At 37.1% G+C, this 16,466-nt stretch overlaps 2 protein-coding genes across 9 annotated transcripts in view; both read right to left on the bottom strand.

Moving 5' to 3' along the window:
• Window positions 1–7,945, bottom strand: part of ramp1 (receptor activity modifying protein 1) — a 32,696-nt gene extending 24,751 nt beyond the window's left edge. Inside the window, exon 1 of the mRNA XM_016545380.1 lies at window positions 7,293–7,945. Coding sequence (XP_016400866.1) covers window positions 7,293–7,338 — 46 coding nt within the window. The 5' untranslated portion in view covers window positions 7,339–7,945. The remainder of the gene's footprint in view (window positions 1–7,292) is intronic.
• Window positions 7,946–10,721: 2,776 nt separating this feature from the next.
• Window positions 10,722–16,466, bottom strand: part of LOC107733640 (band 4.1-like protein 5) — a 49,403-nt gene continuing 43,658 nt past the window's right edge. For 6 of the 8 annotated variants that reach the window (XM_016545352.1, XM_016545353.1, XM_016545354.1 and 3 more), the window contains exons 21-26: window positions 15,885–16,007; window positions 13,589–13,670; window positions 12,605–12,682; window positions 12,385–12,444; window positions 11,848–11,975; window positions 10,722–11,055 (exon numbers count right to left, since the gene is read on the bottom strand). In XM_016545352.1, the coding sequence (XP_016400838.1) occupies window positions 10,989–11,055; window positions 11,848–11,975; window positions 12,385–12,444; window positions 12,605–12,682; window positions 13,589–13,670; window positions 15,885–16,007 (538 nt within the window). In that variant the 3' untranslated portion in view covers window positions 10,722–10,988. Of the gene's footprint in view, window positions 11,056–11,847; window positions 11,976–12,384; window positions 12,456–12,604; window positions 12,683–13,588; window positions 13,671–15,884; window positions 16,008–16,466 lie in introns of those variants that run through there. The other 2 variants (XM_016545355.1, XM_016545358.1) reach the window with 2 other exon arrangements.

Here is a 16,466-nt window from a genome sequence, read left to right as displayed (position 1 = left end):
ATGGTGACAGTCATATAAAGCACTCCCAGTCAAGAAGCAACCCATACAAAACATTTGTTGCGAGTGAACTACGCTGGCCGCCTGATCAAGTACTGTCTGCCATTTATGGAAGCAAGCAATGTGCCAGTACAAATTGCCACTTGCTTTGCTCGTCCTCTCATTGTGTAACATGGTTTCTAACTATTGATAAAGCAAATGCCTCCATTTACTCTTCTTATCACACACGCACACACATGCACAACATCCATCATGGCATTCCAAAATAATCTACATGGCACAGACCCTTTCTGATGAAGCAATTACTGGGGCCATGAATGTCAGAGTATCTGGCTGTACAGGTGATGGATCACTCATGGCCATTACACCAATGGCTGGATCCCATTAAAGAGGGTCATTTGCTGCGGGTCACCGTGACTCACTGCTGTAAGAGTTAATCGACACCTTGCACTGTAATCGGTTGTAGGCAGCAATTGAAATGCACTTTATATCAAGCGCCAGCATTCAGCTGTGAAAGAAAATAAGATAATTTGTGTTTGCATCAGAATATAAATAAAAAAATGTGTGATAAAATTAAAACACAATTAAGCCTTTGGAAACTTATAGCAAAACTTCATTAGCTTGAGCTGTTACACATCCATAAATTTAGCCTATGCATGTGCTAAAGTTGAGTAGCAAATATGGCCAAGTCAAAAGAGCTCTCACAAAGCTATAGTGAATAAATTGTTTTATTATATTAGAAAGTCTATAGCTACAAGACGATTTGCAAAACATTAAAAGTCCCTAGATATACTGCTGACAGCCTTATGAGTTTAAAATGTGTTGTACCAGAAAACCTTGAAGAAAAACAATATCATCAAGGGGAATAAAATGGTTGATCAAAGCAACTGAGAAAAACCCTCAATTTACTATTTAAAGCAGTGGCAACATGAAAACCAAAGATTGTCAGTGATCTGCAACGGTCCGGCTCCAGGCATGAGCAAGGGTGGGCTGAGCCCACCCAAATGACTGTCTTGCCCACCCAATCAGAATTAGATAAAGATTGTGTTTGTTTGTTTTTTGGTGCAGTGATTAAAACCAATCTGAAGCAAAATGTATTTTGAGAAGTTTAAGATATAGCTGGAGACTGCCCCAACAATAATAAAATAACACCCGAAAATTGCAGCATTTTTCTTTTATTAGCTGAAAGCAAGGCGCGCTGAATTTACGCGGAGGATCAGTCTGTTGCAGAAAAGCAGAGGCTAACAGTGAGCGAAAACTGGCAGAAATATTTGTGCGCTATCACAGGGAGTTTGCGAGTAACGTGGAGTTTAATACATAAATATGTATCATAAGCCCTATTCGCACAGGATTAGTATTACCTGGTGACCTCCAGTCATTTGTAATAATTGCGGAGGTTGTCTGTGATCTTAATCCCGTGCGAATCGGCCATGTCTGTAATTTGTAAAGTAAAAATTCCCCCGCAAAAGACCTACCATATTTCGCCGAACACCGAGGTCCTGTGCTAATATTAGTCCCGTGACAAGGTCCCCAGATAATACTAATCCCGTGCGAATAGGGCTATAGCCTACCACTGAAAATACCTGAGCAGATGAATTAATCCCCCCCCCCCTAAGCTAAATGCAAGAATGAAAACGGAAAGTAAAGAGCTTGTGCGATAAAAGTTGCATTTGTTACTATAGCAACAGTCGGCTCGACTGTAAATAGCGTTCTCCTTCTATGACTTAAACGGCCAACAATATCCAGTGATGCAAACTATTTGACTTTTTTGTCAAATTCCGCAGTTTTGAATGGAAAGTAGGTCTGTCATTTACGTGAATCATGTAATTCATAATTCATTATGACGACAATAGCATTTTTCTGTTTTGCGTTTTCAACAATACAACTGAAATTGAATGGATGCATATTTTTAAATAAAAACTTTACAAAAATTCTTATTCTTTTACTGGTCTTTTTTCTTCTTTAAATGTATTCCCCTAAATCCATTTAAATCCGTTATTTATTTAGTTTCTTTAAATAAATACCATTACCATAGTGGTCTGGTCTTTATATTTTCCTCAAAACGACTGGTCCCCCCAATGTTCTAGACATGATTACGGCCTTGTTTGGTATAAATAAAAAAGTTAGTTGAAAAGAATCACCAGTGTAGAAACAATGATCCAGAGAAAGAGAACAAAGAGGGCTTTTTTTAACTATTCAATAAAGAAAAATAAGTTTATTTTGTTGTGAAAGTGCATGATTCTAGGCTGCCCATGAAAGCTTTTTTTTTTTCACTGTACATATAATATAGTTAATATAGCAATATCTAGAGTATAAATATCTTCTAGACTATATGATGATATGAAGACTAAAAAGTGCCCACCCAGGATATCTGCCAGCCCATCCTTCTATAGCAGTCAAGAACCGGGCCTGATCTGCAAGCTTTTTGAGCGAGGAATGGGCTAAGATTTCAGTTAAGAATCAAAGATTCTCTACAAAATGTAAGCTTTGGGGTTTGAATTACTTAAGATTGCGACTATATGAACAGAATCAAGCCATCCAATAACTCTGATTTTCTTTTAATGCTCTTATAATATTTTTTTAATCTATTATACGTTTCAATTTGTTAGACACTAAAAAATTATTTGTAATATCTTTAGCGGGGTCACCCAATTAAGGTTTTAGTTTTCCTTCTTTGAGGTTTACTGTATTCTGAAAAGACCATGATCATGAAAAATATTTTTGGAGATCATGTGAATATAAAGGGAAATGAATGCTTTCGCTGACTCGCTCAAGTGTTGGTTTGCAACTCGACAGCAAGTAGTTGTGGTTGAGATGCCAATGTCACTCGGGGGCTGAGGAAGATCTTGTTTCCTGAGCTCCTGCTGTCAGAGAGGTCTTAAAAAACACTGCATGGGGTCCGACGCTGTTTTAACTGTCTCTTTAGACAATCACACCAATAACCCCAGAAAGATACTTCACAGCAAACATTCAGTGCCATGTTGTTTGTCCCCCGCGTGATAAGAGGGGCCTTCTGTGCCTTAAGCTCAAGCCTGCCATTGAGCAGATGAATCAATCCAGCTCTTATTTTCCCTTAAAACTAATGTATTCCACAGCGATGCAACACAGTTTATAGGGTAACTCGATCTGCATAATGAATAATCAGCTAATGCAGGGAGGAGTTCCAACCCATCCAGCAGCGCTGCAGAGAGCTGCACATTCCAGCATGATGATTCCCTGCTGACATCACACGACAGCTTCCACATCAAATATTAACTGCATTTTTCAGTGCTACACCTGTTTCTTAAAGCATTAAATGAAGCGTCACTTTTTTTGGAGTGAGACAAATGCTAAATGTGTCTCAAGGGCCAGGGCTGGCGCACAAATTGCCTGTTTTTATTTATACGATCAGCGGCCAAGAGCTAGGATTCGATGCCCATGCCACCATGTTTGAAAAAAAAAAAATCTTCTCCAAGCCGGATATTAGAATGAGATTTTTATTTAAGCCTCCTGAGTTTTTTCTGACAAGAGGCTCCAGTAAACTTGAATGTGTGTCCTATAAAGTTTCTTTGTCAAGATACCAAAGTCAGAGATTTTTATGTGAACATCTAATCAAATCATCCAAAAACCAAACACTGAGCTATGCTGCTATTCAAATGAATTACAGCTCTACACACTTGCTGAATGCCATCACTATATCTTTATTTCTATTTTTAGCCATTCTTTATTTGGTATTTTATAAAAATTGAGATAAGCCCATTAAGTTTTGCTATTACATTGTAAGTTTAACTGTGCTTTTGTATTCAAATGTCCAATACTGTATTCTGAATGCTGGCCAAATAGGTCACGCATCGCACTTTTCCACAAAATATGATTGCTGATGGATGTGATCCAACATGATGGTCAAACATGATGCAGAAAGGTCATCCAAGTATATGAAGTGCATAAAAAGCAACTTTTCTTTCAGCTTGAATTAGTGCTGTCAAACGATTAATCGCATCCAAAATAAAAGTTTTTGTTTAGATAATATGTGTATGTGAACTGTGTATATTTATTATGTACATATAAATACACACATGCATGTATATATTTAAGAAAAAGATGTAATATTTGTATATTAAATGCATTTATATATAATATAAATTATATAAATATATACATGTAAATACATGTAAATATTTTCAAAATATATACTGTATGAGTGTGTATTTATATATACATAATAAATATGCACAGTACACACACACACATATATTATGTAGACAAAAACCTTTATTTTGGATGCGATTAATCGTTTGACAGCACTAGCTTGAATAAAAAATATAATTGCTCACGTCAAGATTTTAAGACACAGGAAATCAAAGTCATTCCACTTTTGCAAAGTTACTTCATGCTAAAGTCATTGACATATCTTCAGATTATGCTACATGTCTAGACTGTCAGCTCTAATCAGAAATATGGATACATTTGTTGTGTTCAGCTCCAGCAGCCATTCTGCACGATCAAGCATGCTTAGTTTGGTCCAGCAGCCCTCTGGATGTAATTCCAAACGCTCTGTTGGTAAAACAAATTCCACAATCATTTACCACTAAATTCTTTGCACACGATGCTCACTAATGAACTTGGATTCGAGACCTATAGTAAACTGAATTATTTCAAGGGTAGAACTGCTTAAGGCAGCACATTGAGAATGAAATACAAAGCGGTCCTGACTCTAACAAGCGTAAAGAAATAGAGCAGCCATATATTCATCTTCACTTGTTACGGCTGTCCAGATCTCCCCGCCCACTACCATCAGGTTATCCACCTCAATCAGAGAAATGCACCGTGCTAATATGTATTTAGAGAACTGTATAGGACACATCCTTGTGCTCCCCTTCATCCCACTAAAGTGTCCTTTGCTGTATTTAGTGTTTTATCTGTGGTAGACTTTTAATTGTCAGATTGTCAGAGCAATGAATCTTGGTGGGATAGAGCACAATTCTGGTCTGGAACACAATGAAAGCTTTGTTCAGTTTTGAAAAGTGTGCTTGACATTTATCTCTCAGCTCGCAACAACAGCATGAAGCCACCGTTTTCTCTGTGCCAGCAGTTAACAGTCATGAAGCCATCAATATCCTGGGACTTGTCAGGCTCCCCTGGTGCATCTGAAGGACAAGATGGATACAGCCATCCATAAAGAAAGTGGGTTAGGAGTCATCTAAAAAGGAAGAAAGATAATGGGGAAAGGAAAGGAAAGGAAAAACAAATAAACTAAAGGAAAAAGTGCTGGAGAGTAAAAAAGGGAAAGAAAAAGGGAAGGGAAGGAAAGCAAAGCAAAAGGAAAAGGAAAGGGCAGGGGAAAAGGGAACAAAAAAAAAGGGGAACAGAGAATGAAAAGGAAAAACTAAAGGGAAATTAAAAGGATAGAAAATTGAAAGGAAGGGAGAAGTTAAAAAGCAAAAGAAAAGAAACTATGGAAATATGGAAAAGAAATAAGGAAAGGAAATTTTAAGGAAGTATGAAATGCAAAGGATATAGCAAAACTAAAGGAAAGAAACAAGAAAAATGGACAGCACCGGAAAGGACAGGACAGGAAAAAGGGTCACTAAACTGTATTATTTGTCATGAAACTAATTTTATGCTGTAGCATCCATTATAGGGCCCTTTGCAGACCCGGTGAAAATGCAACACATACTTGCATTGTTGGAATACATTTTGCATTATGATCTATGGTTGAAATGTAACCCATAAAATCAAGCTTGCATATCTAATTTTTATTATTCGCATACTTTTGTAGAGTAGGTAGCAGGCTTATTTCAGAGATCAGTTAACATACACTCCTGAGTTCACTTCCTGACGCTGTTTTAAAACCAGAAGAATCCCCTGCTAAATCTACATATTTTATAGGACACTCACTGCAGGCTTAACTGGAGCAGAAGTTTTTATTCAAGAGATACATATTTACAGACTGATTAAATAGTTCTCTGTAGTTACATGAGCTTCATTCTCTTACTTGAATCCATCAGCATCCTCTCTTTCCCTCTGCCATCAGAGAGACAGATACATGTTTGTCACGGTCACAAAGGAAGAGTCATATGTGTGCATTATTCGACTGAGAGTCAGGTCAGTTCACAACAATGAATCGCTCATATTTGCATTAAAGTTCTTTATAGACATTCTTCCTAAGAAATAAGCATGCCATGAATCTTCGTAGAGTAAATATAGCAATCCCAGTTGAATGGTGACAGGAAATCAAGGCAAGCGGAGTGCAGCTTGTTAGTCATGCTCAGCACAGCTCAGCGAGCTTGTTAAGGTAAGTGTGAAATGAATTCTTTCCAACAGAAGGAGGTTGCCAATGCCATGCATTATTAATTAGAAAATTAGATAATTGGCCCATACGTGGGCGGGCTTGTCACTTATGGATTTTTCACTTTCAGCAAAATTTCCAACCTCTGTGTATTGTTATGAAAAAGACTATAAGTGGGATAAGAGCATGTGTGTTCCACGTACAAATATTACATGTTTTTCTCAAAATTACAGTCAGGATATTACAGTACATTATAGCCAGGATATAATTAAGATCCAATTATTTCAAATGCTAGCTATACTTGCATTGTTATCACACCATACAGAGTAAATTGCCACATCACATGGTACCTGTCATCAAATAACATATTATAGGCTTTTTGGCAAAATGTAAACAGTAAAACATGTATTAAATTATGAAAAATTAAACGACAAAAATGTAAAAGGTATTCATTCAAAATAATTGGGCCATTTTTTTCTCCAATCATCTCAATGGCCTAATTTACCTGAATGCACCATAACATACAAAAATATTAAACCCATTTTGGCTAGTAGCCTAAATATTATAATCAACTGTATAAATATATTTTAAAATCATTGTCCAAACTTAAAATGCATTTATTTAAAAAAATAAACTACCTTTGTCCTAAAAACACAAAATCAGCTTTTGTTGACTCTTGCCTAAATACATGCTAGTGGTCACTTTTTAACCTGAGAGCTACAGAAAAATTTTATTTTTGGTTGGAGGATAAAATTCACAATCATTATTAACAGGTTTGTATTTGTATGAATCCAACCTACAAAACCACTGCTTTAAAAAAAACAAAAACAAAAACACTGGACTTCTCACTCACCTTACACCTTACTAAAACACTTCCAATAAACCACTATCAAACAGATAACTACTTAATAGTTCCGTTCTGGTTTGTTCTAGCTGTCTTAGGCGTTTTACAGTCAGTATGACATTTCAGAAACAAACATAATAGGTTGAAATGCAGACATAAACAGGACAAACCAGTGCAACTTACCAACGAGCAAGAAGAAAAGCGCGTGTCTCCACGACACTGATGCCATGACGTGTCAATGTCAGTCAAAGCAGCAGAAGTTTGTTGATAGTCGATTCAACGGCTCTACTTTCTCGACACTCGACACATCTGCGCGTTTGACAGGTAATTTTGCAGACAGTTTCATTCAACACTGAATCTCCGCTGACGAGAGAATGCCTCCGTTCCTCTCAGTCACCATGCCATGTGTTTTATAAAGTACTGCTTTAGTACCGAATAAAGCTGAAATGCGCAACTGGAATGGGTCTCGGCTCAGTTGAAGCGTGCTCTCTTAAGTAGTTCTCTCTGAAGTCGCTCGGACAGGCGGGCTGGGCGCTCCATCGCGCGTCAGGCGCAAAACTAAAAGATGTGAGCTGTGCTTGTGGCAACAGTAAACGCGAAGCCACCTCCCTCACGGCTCATCAACTTATGCTGGCTAATAATAAACATGAACATAACTAATTAGAGAAGTGAGGGAACCACTGTAACTTACGCTGTGCTGTTCACAATAGGGAAAAATAAAGGAAAAAACAGGGCTTTATGCTCAATTCCAAATACTACTGTGGAAGTGCACACACTTTTTAAATGTAGCTAATATAATAAATACACAGACCGCTATTATTATCTAATGCCAAAAATGTAAGAAACTTGCCTCGTAACTTCCAATGGACTGACGCCAATTTTCCTGTCCAGATGAAATGTCATGAACAGCCCCAATAAAAGAGAGATTTTGCGCCTTCTGTGGTCACGATCTGATTTACAGGGGAATTGCCAACAATGATTAATTGGACAGAGAAATAAAGCATCAGCAGTTCTTCTAATAAGAATAACTAATAGGTTAATAACTGGGGCTTCGAGTAGTGTTGAATGAATGAACAAAATAAAATAAAATCGGGCAATTGAACTGAATTCCTCCGGTAACATGTGTGCCTTGATTTCATACGAACACGTTTACTTATATCTGCTGTAAGCAATTTATTTGGTACTAATGTTTAAATGATCTATTTATTATTAATGTATTAAAACTGTTGTATACTTTCTATTGGGTCTTTTTTGAGCAAATAAGCAATTGACTTGTAGTTTCATTATGACCAGGAATAAATCAAACACTTTCATTTTTTATGATATTATGATTATATACGAGTAAAATAATATAAGTAAAATAAGCATAAATATGCGGTAAATAAACTGTTTGGTTAGAAATCGCAAGAAACGCGAGTTTTAAGCAGTTATCTGCCATTGTTTCTGATGCTGTCATTTTTTTAATAAATTAATAAATTTGTTGTCAAACGATTTCCTTAAATATAAGGTGAACAAAACGTAGGCTACTTAAAAATATCCTTAAATATGAGGTGAACCACAACAACAACTGAAAAAGTATCTTGTGTGATCTCATCTAATTCGTGAAGTTTGGAGCTTATAGGAGCTAGAGGACTGAAGGTTGACCATGTGTTTGACTCATGAAGAGCTCTGGCTCCACCTGCTGCTCCACTGGAGACTTCAGCCACACTGCCAGGGGAAACATCTCAACAGACATTCTGACAAACTTACAAACAGAATAACCTAGCAAGTATGCTCCTACAAGTAGTCCATGGCAGCTCGAGTCCAGGAAGTGACAGCGACGTTTCTAGGTTCAATCAAGCAAAGAAAGGCATGAGGTTATGACCACAACTTTGTCATTGCATAGTAAGGATTTTTATGCATTTATTTATTTTTGACACAATTACATATTCTTCCTTTGGGAATATTTTAGTACACGTAACTGAAATGAATTCTGAAAATGAAATTCTTTCCTTTTGCACAACTTGGTGTAAGGTTTCTTCTTCCTGATCAAACCCATTACAGTTTATTCCTAAACCTAAAGTACAAGCAAGTGCATAAGGTGTATTGAATTTACTAAAAATTTCTCTTTTACGCTTAAGCCATATGCACATAGGTTTACCCACAAATATTGATTTAATATCAGCAACATGTATTTTAAAATAATCTATTACTTTAAAGCAAGGAATTGAGAGGCAAAAATTATGCCAACAAACTATAAGTAAGCCATTCATTCTTTTTCTATTTTAACAAATTTAGTGGGTAAATGGCAAGCTGTAACATCTAAACAAATTAACAAATTAATAACAATCATAAAAATCTCCATTTCAGTCACATTAAGATTAAATTCAATAGTATCTCTCTCTATATATAAACACACACAGACATACACACTGCATGCACATAAAGCACAGGTCCAATAACAATGTTAACATATCTTTTACTTGTGGAATATCACATTATACAAAATGACAAGACTTACAGTCAGTGTATTTATATAAACAGATCATTGCTGTGACATCTACAGATCATTAATATACTGCATGTAAATAAGCCTACGGTGTGAGACTTGGAGAACAAAATGATTAGCATATCAACGGATTCCAGCTACAACTGCCTTCTGTGATTTAGCACTTCTACTAAAGTCAGAGCAAATCAGAACAGGTAGACCATATAAACAACTGACGAATAATTATTTACAAGATTTGACCTCCAAACATTTCATCCCAGTGATTATACCAATTACGTACTTTTCAGTATACTGAAAAATAGCAGCAAATGCTTGTGGAACTCATCAAAAAGAAGGAAGGGTCCATGAAAAGCCTCTCATTTGCAGTAACCACTGGCACAGACTGCGAGTGATTCTTTTCCTTTCATTGTATCACAGTGAATAACATTTTAGCTTGTTTACATGGTCCAAGTCTTTCGCAGTTTTCATATAGTATGAGCCAGTGGGTGACCGAGGTCTCAGCTGCTCCTAACATCTAACATAACACAGTGACGCACACTTAAGAACTGCACTTACACACTACACAGTACACCCAGTGAAATATTTCAACTAAACACAGTAGATGACAAATTACACTGTAGTAACATGTTATGTTGTAATATGTCCATGTATATTTAAAATCTTATATGAGCTATTAAAATAAGGCAGGTCATAACTACTATGTTTGGATAAAAACAGCACTGATAAAACGTTCAAACAGCAAATCTTGGTTCAGTGACTTCAGTGAGCTACACAATAGTGCTCTAACAACTGTGCAGTTTAGAGTACAGTACTTAAAAGTGTAACAATGAATGCAGCTTCTTCATAAAAACATAGAAAGCAGAGCAACAGAAAGGCAAAACAGATTAAAAAATAGAATTTCTGTAGGAAAAACTACTCCAGTTCTAAAAACAGTCAATAATGCATTGTGATCCACAGGGGTTTCACAAGCTCTTTCACAGTCATCCAATCAGAGAAGATCTGAACAGGAAGTGGACAGCAGGTGGATCAAACATCCCATCACAACACAGGACTGGGTCATTCATGTGCTTCTGCTACACCCAAGGGCTGTATGGAGTCTCTCAAAAGAGGTATAAAAGTTATGAAAGGAATGGTGGTCCCCAAACACTGGACCCTGTGGTTAGCCCTTTGTGCACTTAAACTGAGTTCAATACATTTATTCTTGGTCATCAGCGCTGAGATCTGGGTTTGCGGATGCCAACTGTCAAAAGCCAGCATTCTTGAAGATGAAATTTTAACCCTGTGCGTGCCCAGAGTCCAGTTGTCTGTGCCTGCATTGTCAGGGCGCTGGAATGTAGAAAACTTTTGATGGTCCAGTGACAGGTGCTGGGCATGTGCTCAAGGCTTCGCTCTCAGAGTTCAGTGGTCAGCAGACCTTTGGGCTTGTGGTTGTCGTCCTTGATTGGGTGAGCCACAATACTGTCAAAATCAATTCAGCAATTGGCAGTTACAATCAGAAGCTGAATAAAGAACAAACTTAAATTCAAAGAGAAAAAAACAACAACAACAACAACTCTTCAGTGTTTGAAGTTAAAGCAATTTCTGGTGCACTAAAACCTTAGTTTTGTTTAGGTATGTTTGCAGTTGATATGTCGCATGCAAAAACACACTACTGTTCAAATGTTTGGGGTCAGTATGATTTTTATTTCAGAAAGTACTTTTTAATCACAGCAAGGATGCATTAAATTGAGCTGAAATTACAGTAAATATATTCATAATGTTACAAAAGATATCCATTTTAAATACGGTTCTATTCATCAGAGAATCGACAGCAATAATAAGAAATGTTTCTTGAACACCAAATTTGGAAAGATTATGCGACACTGAAGACTGGAGTAATGGCTGCTGAAAATTCAGCTTTGGAATAAATTACAATTTAAAAATGTATTAAAACAGAAAACAGTTCTTTTAAAAAAGTAACAATATTTCACCGTATTCCTGTTTTTACTGTATTTTCGATCAAATAAAACCTTGGTGAGCATAAGAATGAGAGATCAAAAGATCAAAACATTAAACAAATCTACAAAGCTAGTAGATTTTATTGAATACACTACTTTCGAGTAGCTCTCTGTGGAGAAACACCCACAAAATGGTGAAATTACAGCATGAATCCTCCTGGTTTTTATCATCTACCAAGTTGAAAATTGTAAATCTGATTGCTTAGGAAAGTAGTAGGACAACTGTCCTCAACAGAGCAGAGATGAAACAAACCTTGTGGCAATCACATTGTGAGTGTGAGAGAGATGGGGGAGTGAGGAAATAGCAGCCCCTTCAGGATGGTGAGATGATGACATCTTTGCTGTACAGTCAAGGAGGCCGTTAGTAAAGGTGCAAGACTGCTAGAGGTGAGAGAGGAAGCAGGGGGACAGTCAGAAATGTGAGAAGTGAGGGTAATGAAAATGTACACTCCATTGAACATGTGGCTTGATATAGTGAGTCATCATCATCTGCTGCAATATGAAAGCTTCTTCTAAATCTATAAATCTACAGAGTGCATCTACAGAGCTGCAGAGAAATATGAAGAGGCATCCCTGTGCAAACGCTTAGATAAAGTTGCTGTTCTTCTACAGTGATGCATGGACCTGTGTCCAGAGTCCTCACCAGGAAAACAGCTAAAACTCTACAGTCAGTTGGGAGGTACTGTTAAATCATACTAAATGTATCATATTCAGAGTATGCAATCAATCCATCATCAGATTTCATTTTCATGTAATATCTTCATCAAAATGATTAAAGAGGTCAACTCACTATAGGTGCTGAAGCTGGAATGATCCATCGAGGAGTGATTGTGGGTTTGGGAGCTGGCACCTATGTCAAATCAAAAATTTTAATAGAATATTAATACTTCAACGATGTGAAAACACCTAAAGAGAACAGGCATTATTGCGCCATACAGTCAATTATAGAGTCATACTTTTGCTTACTACAAGCATTACAAGCATATCGTGAGCGGCAGTGCTGAACTTACTACAGGGATGGGGTCTGTGAAGTCTATCAGGTTATCAGTCAGAGGGGCTGTCAGCGGCTCAGGATCCTGAACTTTGACCTGCATTGTAAAAAGCCACATGCTCTAAAGCGTATGCCAACCAAAAGCACATTCAATGACTAGATCGGCATTTCCTGCAGGATGTGTCAATGCCGACAAGACATCACAAAAAGTGATGCTTTTATAATTATTTGAAATCAAAAACCTTTAACAGAGACCGAAAGGGAGAATATTTAACATGGATAAAAATATAAGTAAATAGTAAATGTGGCATTGTGAGGTGAATGCAAAGTGGCCCAAGTCCAAAGAACCCACTCTCAAGTTTCTATGATTTTTTTTTTTTGATGGTTTCATTAACTTAATATTATAGTCATAATAGTTTTGTGTTATTACCCAGAAATAAGTGCACTTTGAGTTCCATCATCCCTAAGTCAATGGGGTTTTGGTTATATGCCTGAAGTGAGGACTATGGTTAACAAAAAGTCAACCACGTTTTATTCTATAACAAAATAAATTCAGTAATAAACTACTGTAATAGTTGTATTTAGGCATCAAAATGTACCAAATTTGTGGTCATTTGTGAAGATTACCATGATAAACATTTAAATTCCATAAAAATTTATTGGTCACATATCTATCTGCATTAACCCAAAAGCCAAGGGAAAAATTCCTCATGGCTTTTTGTCGAGGGAACTAGGGGGATATTAACTAGGGGTTGTCATGCCTGCAGCACTCTATTGACAATCCTGATGAACCACTGAGTAAACAGCAAAACCTCAACACGCTGTTATGAACGTTTGACAGGCAAAGAAAATAAAAGTGATGTTGTGCTGGATTTATTTTCCTCGTAAAGGAGAGCATGTTTCAGTCATGAGTGAGTAAATGATAGTGTATATATTGACAGCTGCTGTGGACTCTTGTTACAGTGTGCCAGCAGCTGGAATGGCATTAAGCCACTTCTGTTACCTTGGATGACTGGGCTTCATTCACTGGATCTGATGACAGAAGCGGCACAGAAGAGATGAAGTCATCTGCATTCTCTTCCAGGCTGAGGACAGACAATGAATTGAATGAGCACTTTCATGAACAAATGCACTTCAAATCTTTTTTTCCTGACTGAATCTTGAAGCTGCTATATATGATAAAACAATGGTGACAGTAGTTGTGGATGAAAATGTTCTTGTCCCTCTTTCCTGACCAAAAAAAAAAAAAAAAAAGATAGAAGTATTCAGATCTTTTCAACAGTGATGGAGCATGTCTGAGAAGAGCTCTGGACACAAACCTTTTGATTTTGAGCACTGGAAATGAGCACAAAGACATTGAAAACCTTTGAGCATTTCAAAGCACCTCTCAAGCTATTCATTAGTGTTCATTCAAAGGAAATCACACAGGAAATCACAATGTTCACCCTTGAATGAAACCTTATGAACACCTCTTATGAAGTGTTCGAGGAAATGACTTGGGGTCACTTTGTGACTACTGTCGATTATGGGTTTGTGTGTGTGTGTGCATTTGGACGCCTTCCAGAGAGTCCTGACAAAATGTGTACCATTGTAAAGGTACAAATTATTTACACATTTGACAGATGATTGTGCCAGTGTGTGTGTGTTCCCTGTGAATCAAACGCATAATTTTGGTGTCTACAAATTGAGCATCTGATGTAGGCATCAGTAGTGAATTATAATTTAATCTTTGGTTCCTTTCCATAATACCTCATTTTCATACTGTATATAATTTTAACCATCAGTCACATAATGTGTATTTGATTCTACAGACATCTAATTGTAAATGTGATGTTAAACAGAGAAAAAAAAAATCTTACACATTCAGACACTCATTTGACATATGTTTCTTTTATCACGTGACTATCAGAGCTGAACGGTTGCAGCCAGGTCAGTGTACACAGCTAATCGTGCAGTCAATCTGTGGCATGAGTACATGTGGTTACATAAGAACATGTTTCCAGGCAGACCACAGCCATATGACCCATCTGTAACTACATATCAACAGTTGACACTAGATGGCAACAGTGAGCTTTTAATCACAGGCTACATTAAGGAATGTTCTGGCCTCAATACTAGGAACAGTCTATGGACATGATCTGTGAAATGCTGTCAATTAGAAAAAGAAAATAATTTATAATTTATTTTAAAGTAGCAACTGAAGCATCTCAGTCTAGCTTTTAGGACACAGAAGTGCACAAATTTGCTCTACCTCTTTGGAAACATTCTTACTTGTTAACATACACTACTGTTGAAAAGTTGAAAAGGGTCCGCAAGTCTGTCCTGCTTACCAAGGCTGCATTTATTTGATCAAAAATACAGTAAAAACAATAATATTGCAAAATATTATTACAAACTGTTGTCTATTTTAATATTTTAAAGTGCAACATGTATATCCAGCAGCCATTATTCCTGTGATGGGAAAGCTGAATTATCAGCAGTCATTACTCAAGGCTACAGTGTCACATGATCCTTCAGAAATCATTCAAATATGCTGATTTAGTGCTCAAGAAACATCTTTTTACTTCTAATTATCAATGTTGAAACTTTTGTAACATTATATTTTGTCACATTGTTGCATTAATTTGTTTTTCGCACAAATTCTCACACAGTAATGTAAAATTCAATGTCGCAATGAAACAAAAAGGGTCAAAATAAAGGCTTGTTTTGTTTAATTTACTTATTGCAATAATGGTCCCCAAGTTTGGAGTGAACAGGACAGGACAGATATGGCAGGATATATTATTTGGTTTAATCCTACAAAAAAATAACCGCATAAAAGATTTAATTCTAACTGTAACAAACATCTTAAACATTTGTGCTGCTTAATATTTTTGTCCATTTATTATTTAAAAGAATAGCATTTATTTGAAATATAAAACTTTTGTAACAGTTAAATGTATTTACTGTCCCTCTCATCAATTTATGAGTCCTTGCTAAATAAAAGGGGGAAAAAAAACATGACCCCAAACTTTTGAATGGTAGTGTAAGATCATATACTGTACAAAATAAATAAAATAAGTCCTGGCTTGTTGATGGGAGGACCAGGTGGCCCCTTTAATCTGGGTGTGCCCCAGTTTCTGCCTGCCTGCTTGTGCTCCACTGCCTCAGACTCTGTCCCAGGAGGATTACAGGCCCACAGGCTCACTCACATGGCCCTACTATGTCTAAATCCACACACTCAAACAACAAAGCAATTCTTCTTTGTAGTACAATCTTCTCACTGTACTTGGAGTAGGTTTTGTCTGCTGTGGACTCACCTGCTGGTAGAGCAGGGCAGCAGGCCGGGCTGCTTGAGCAGGTCCCAGGACTCCTGGCGCTCTGCTCTCCCACTCACTGGCAGAGAGGATGTGCTTCCCATACGCCCCCCACGACCCATCAGTCTGATTAAGAGACAGACAGGCATTACCACCCACCATTCACATCTTTTCATTATTAAAAAATCATTTTAAATGACTATGTAACAATGTAAATGTTTGTGCCCAACTGTTACAGCAAGACAAATGCACTATATTGCCTAAAGTATTGGACACCCCTTCTAATGAACAGGTTTGACAACTTTAGCCATTTCCATGAGTACAAATCTCAACGTTCAAGCATGTAATTATATTCTAGGGATGATATTAATGATAGTAATGATATTTTGGCTCCAGGTCTGCATTTAAAGTCACACCAGAGGTGTTCAGCTGGGATTAGGACTTGGCTTTCTGCAGACCAGTCAGGTTCTTCCACACTGACTGGATCAATCATTTCTTTTTGAACCTTGCCTTATACACAGAGGCACTGTCATGTTAGAATAGAAAAGGCTCCTGTCCAAACTGTTGCTATAAAATTAGAAGCAC

This window comes from Sinocyclocheilus rhinocerous, unplaced genomic scaffold (genome assembly GCF_001515625.1).
Source record: "Sinocyclocheilus rhinocerous isolate Xijiao unplaced genomic scaffold, SAMN03320098_v1.1 scaffold1842, whole genome shotgun sequence".
Lineage (NCBI taxonomy): Eukaryota > Metazoa > Chordata > Actinopteri > Cypriniformes > Cyprinidae > Sinocyclocheilus > Sinocyclocheilus rhinocerous.
This window is presented reverse-complemented; position numbering and strand designations above follow the sequence as displayed.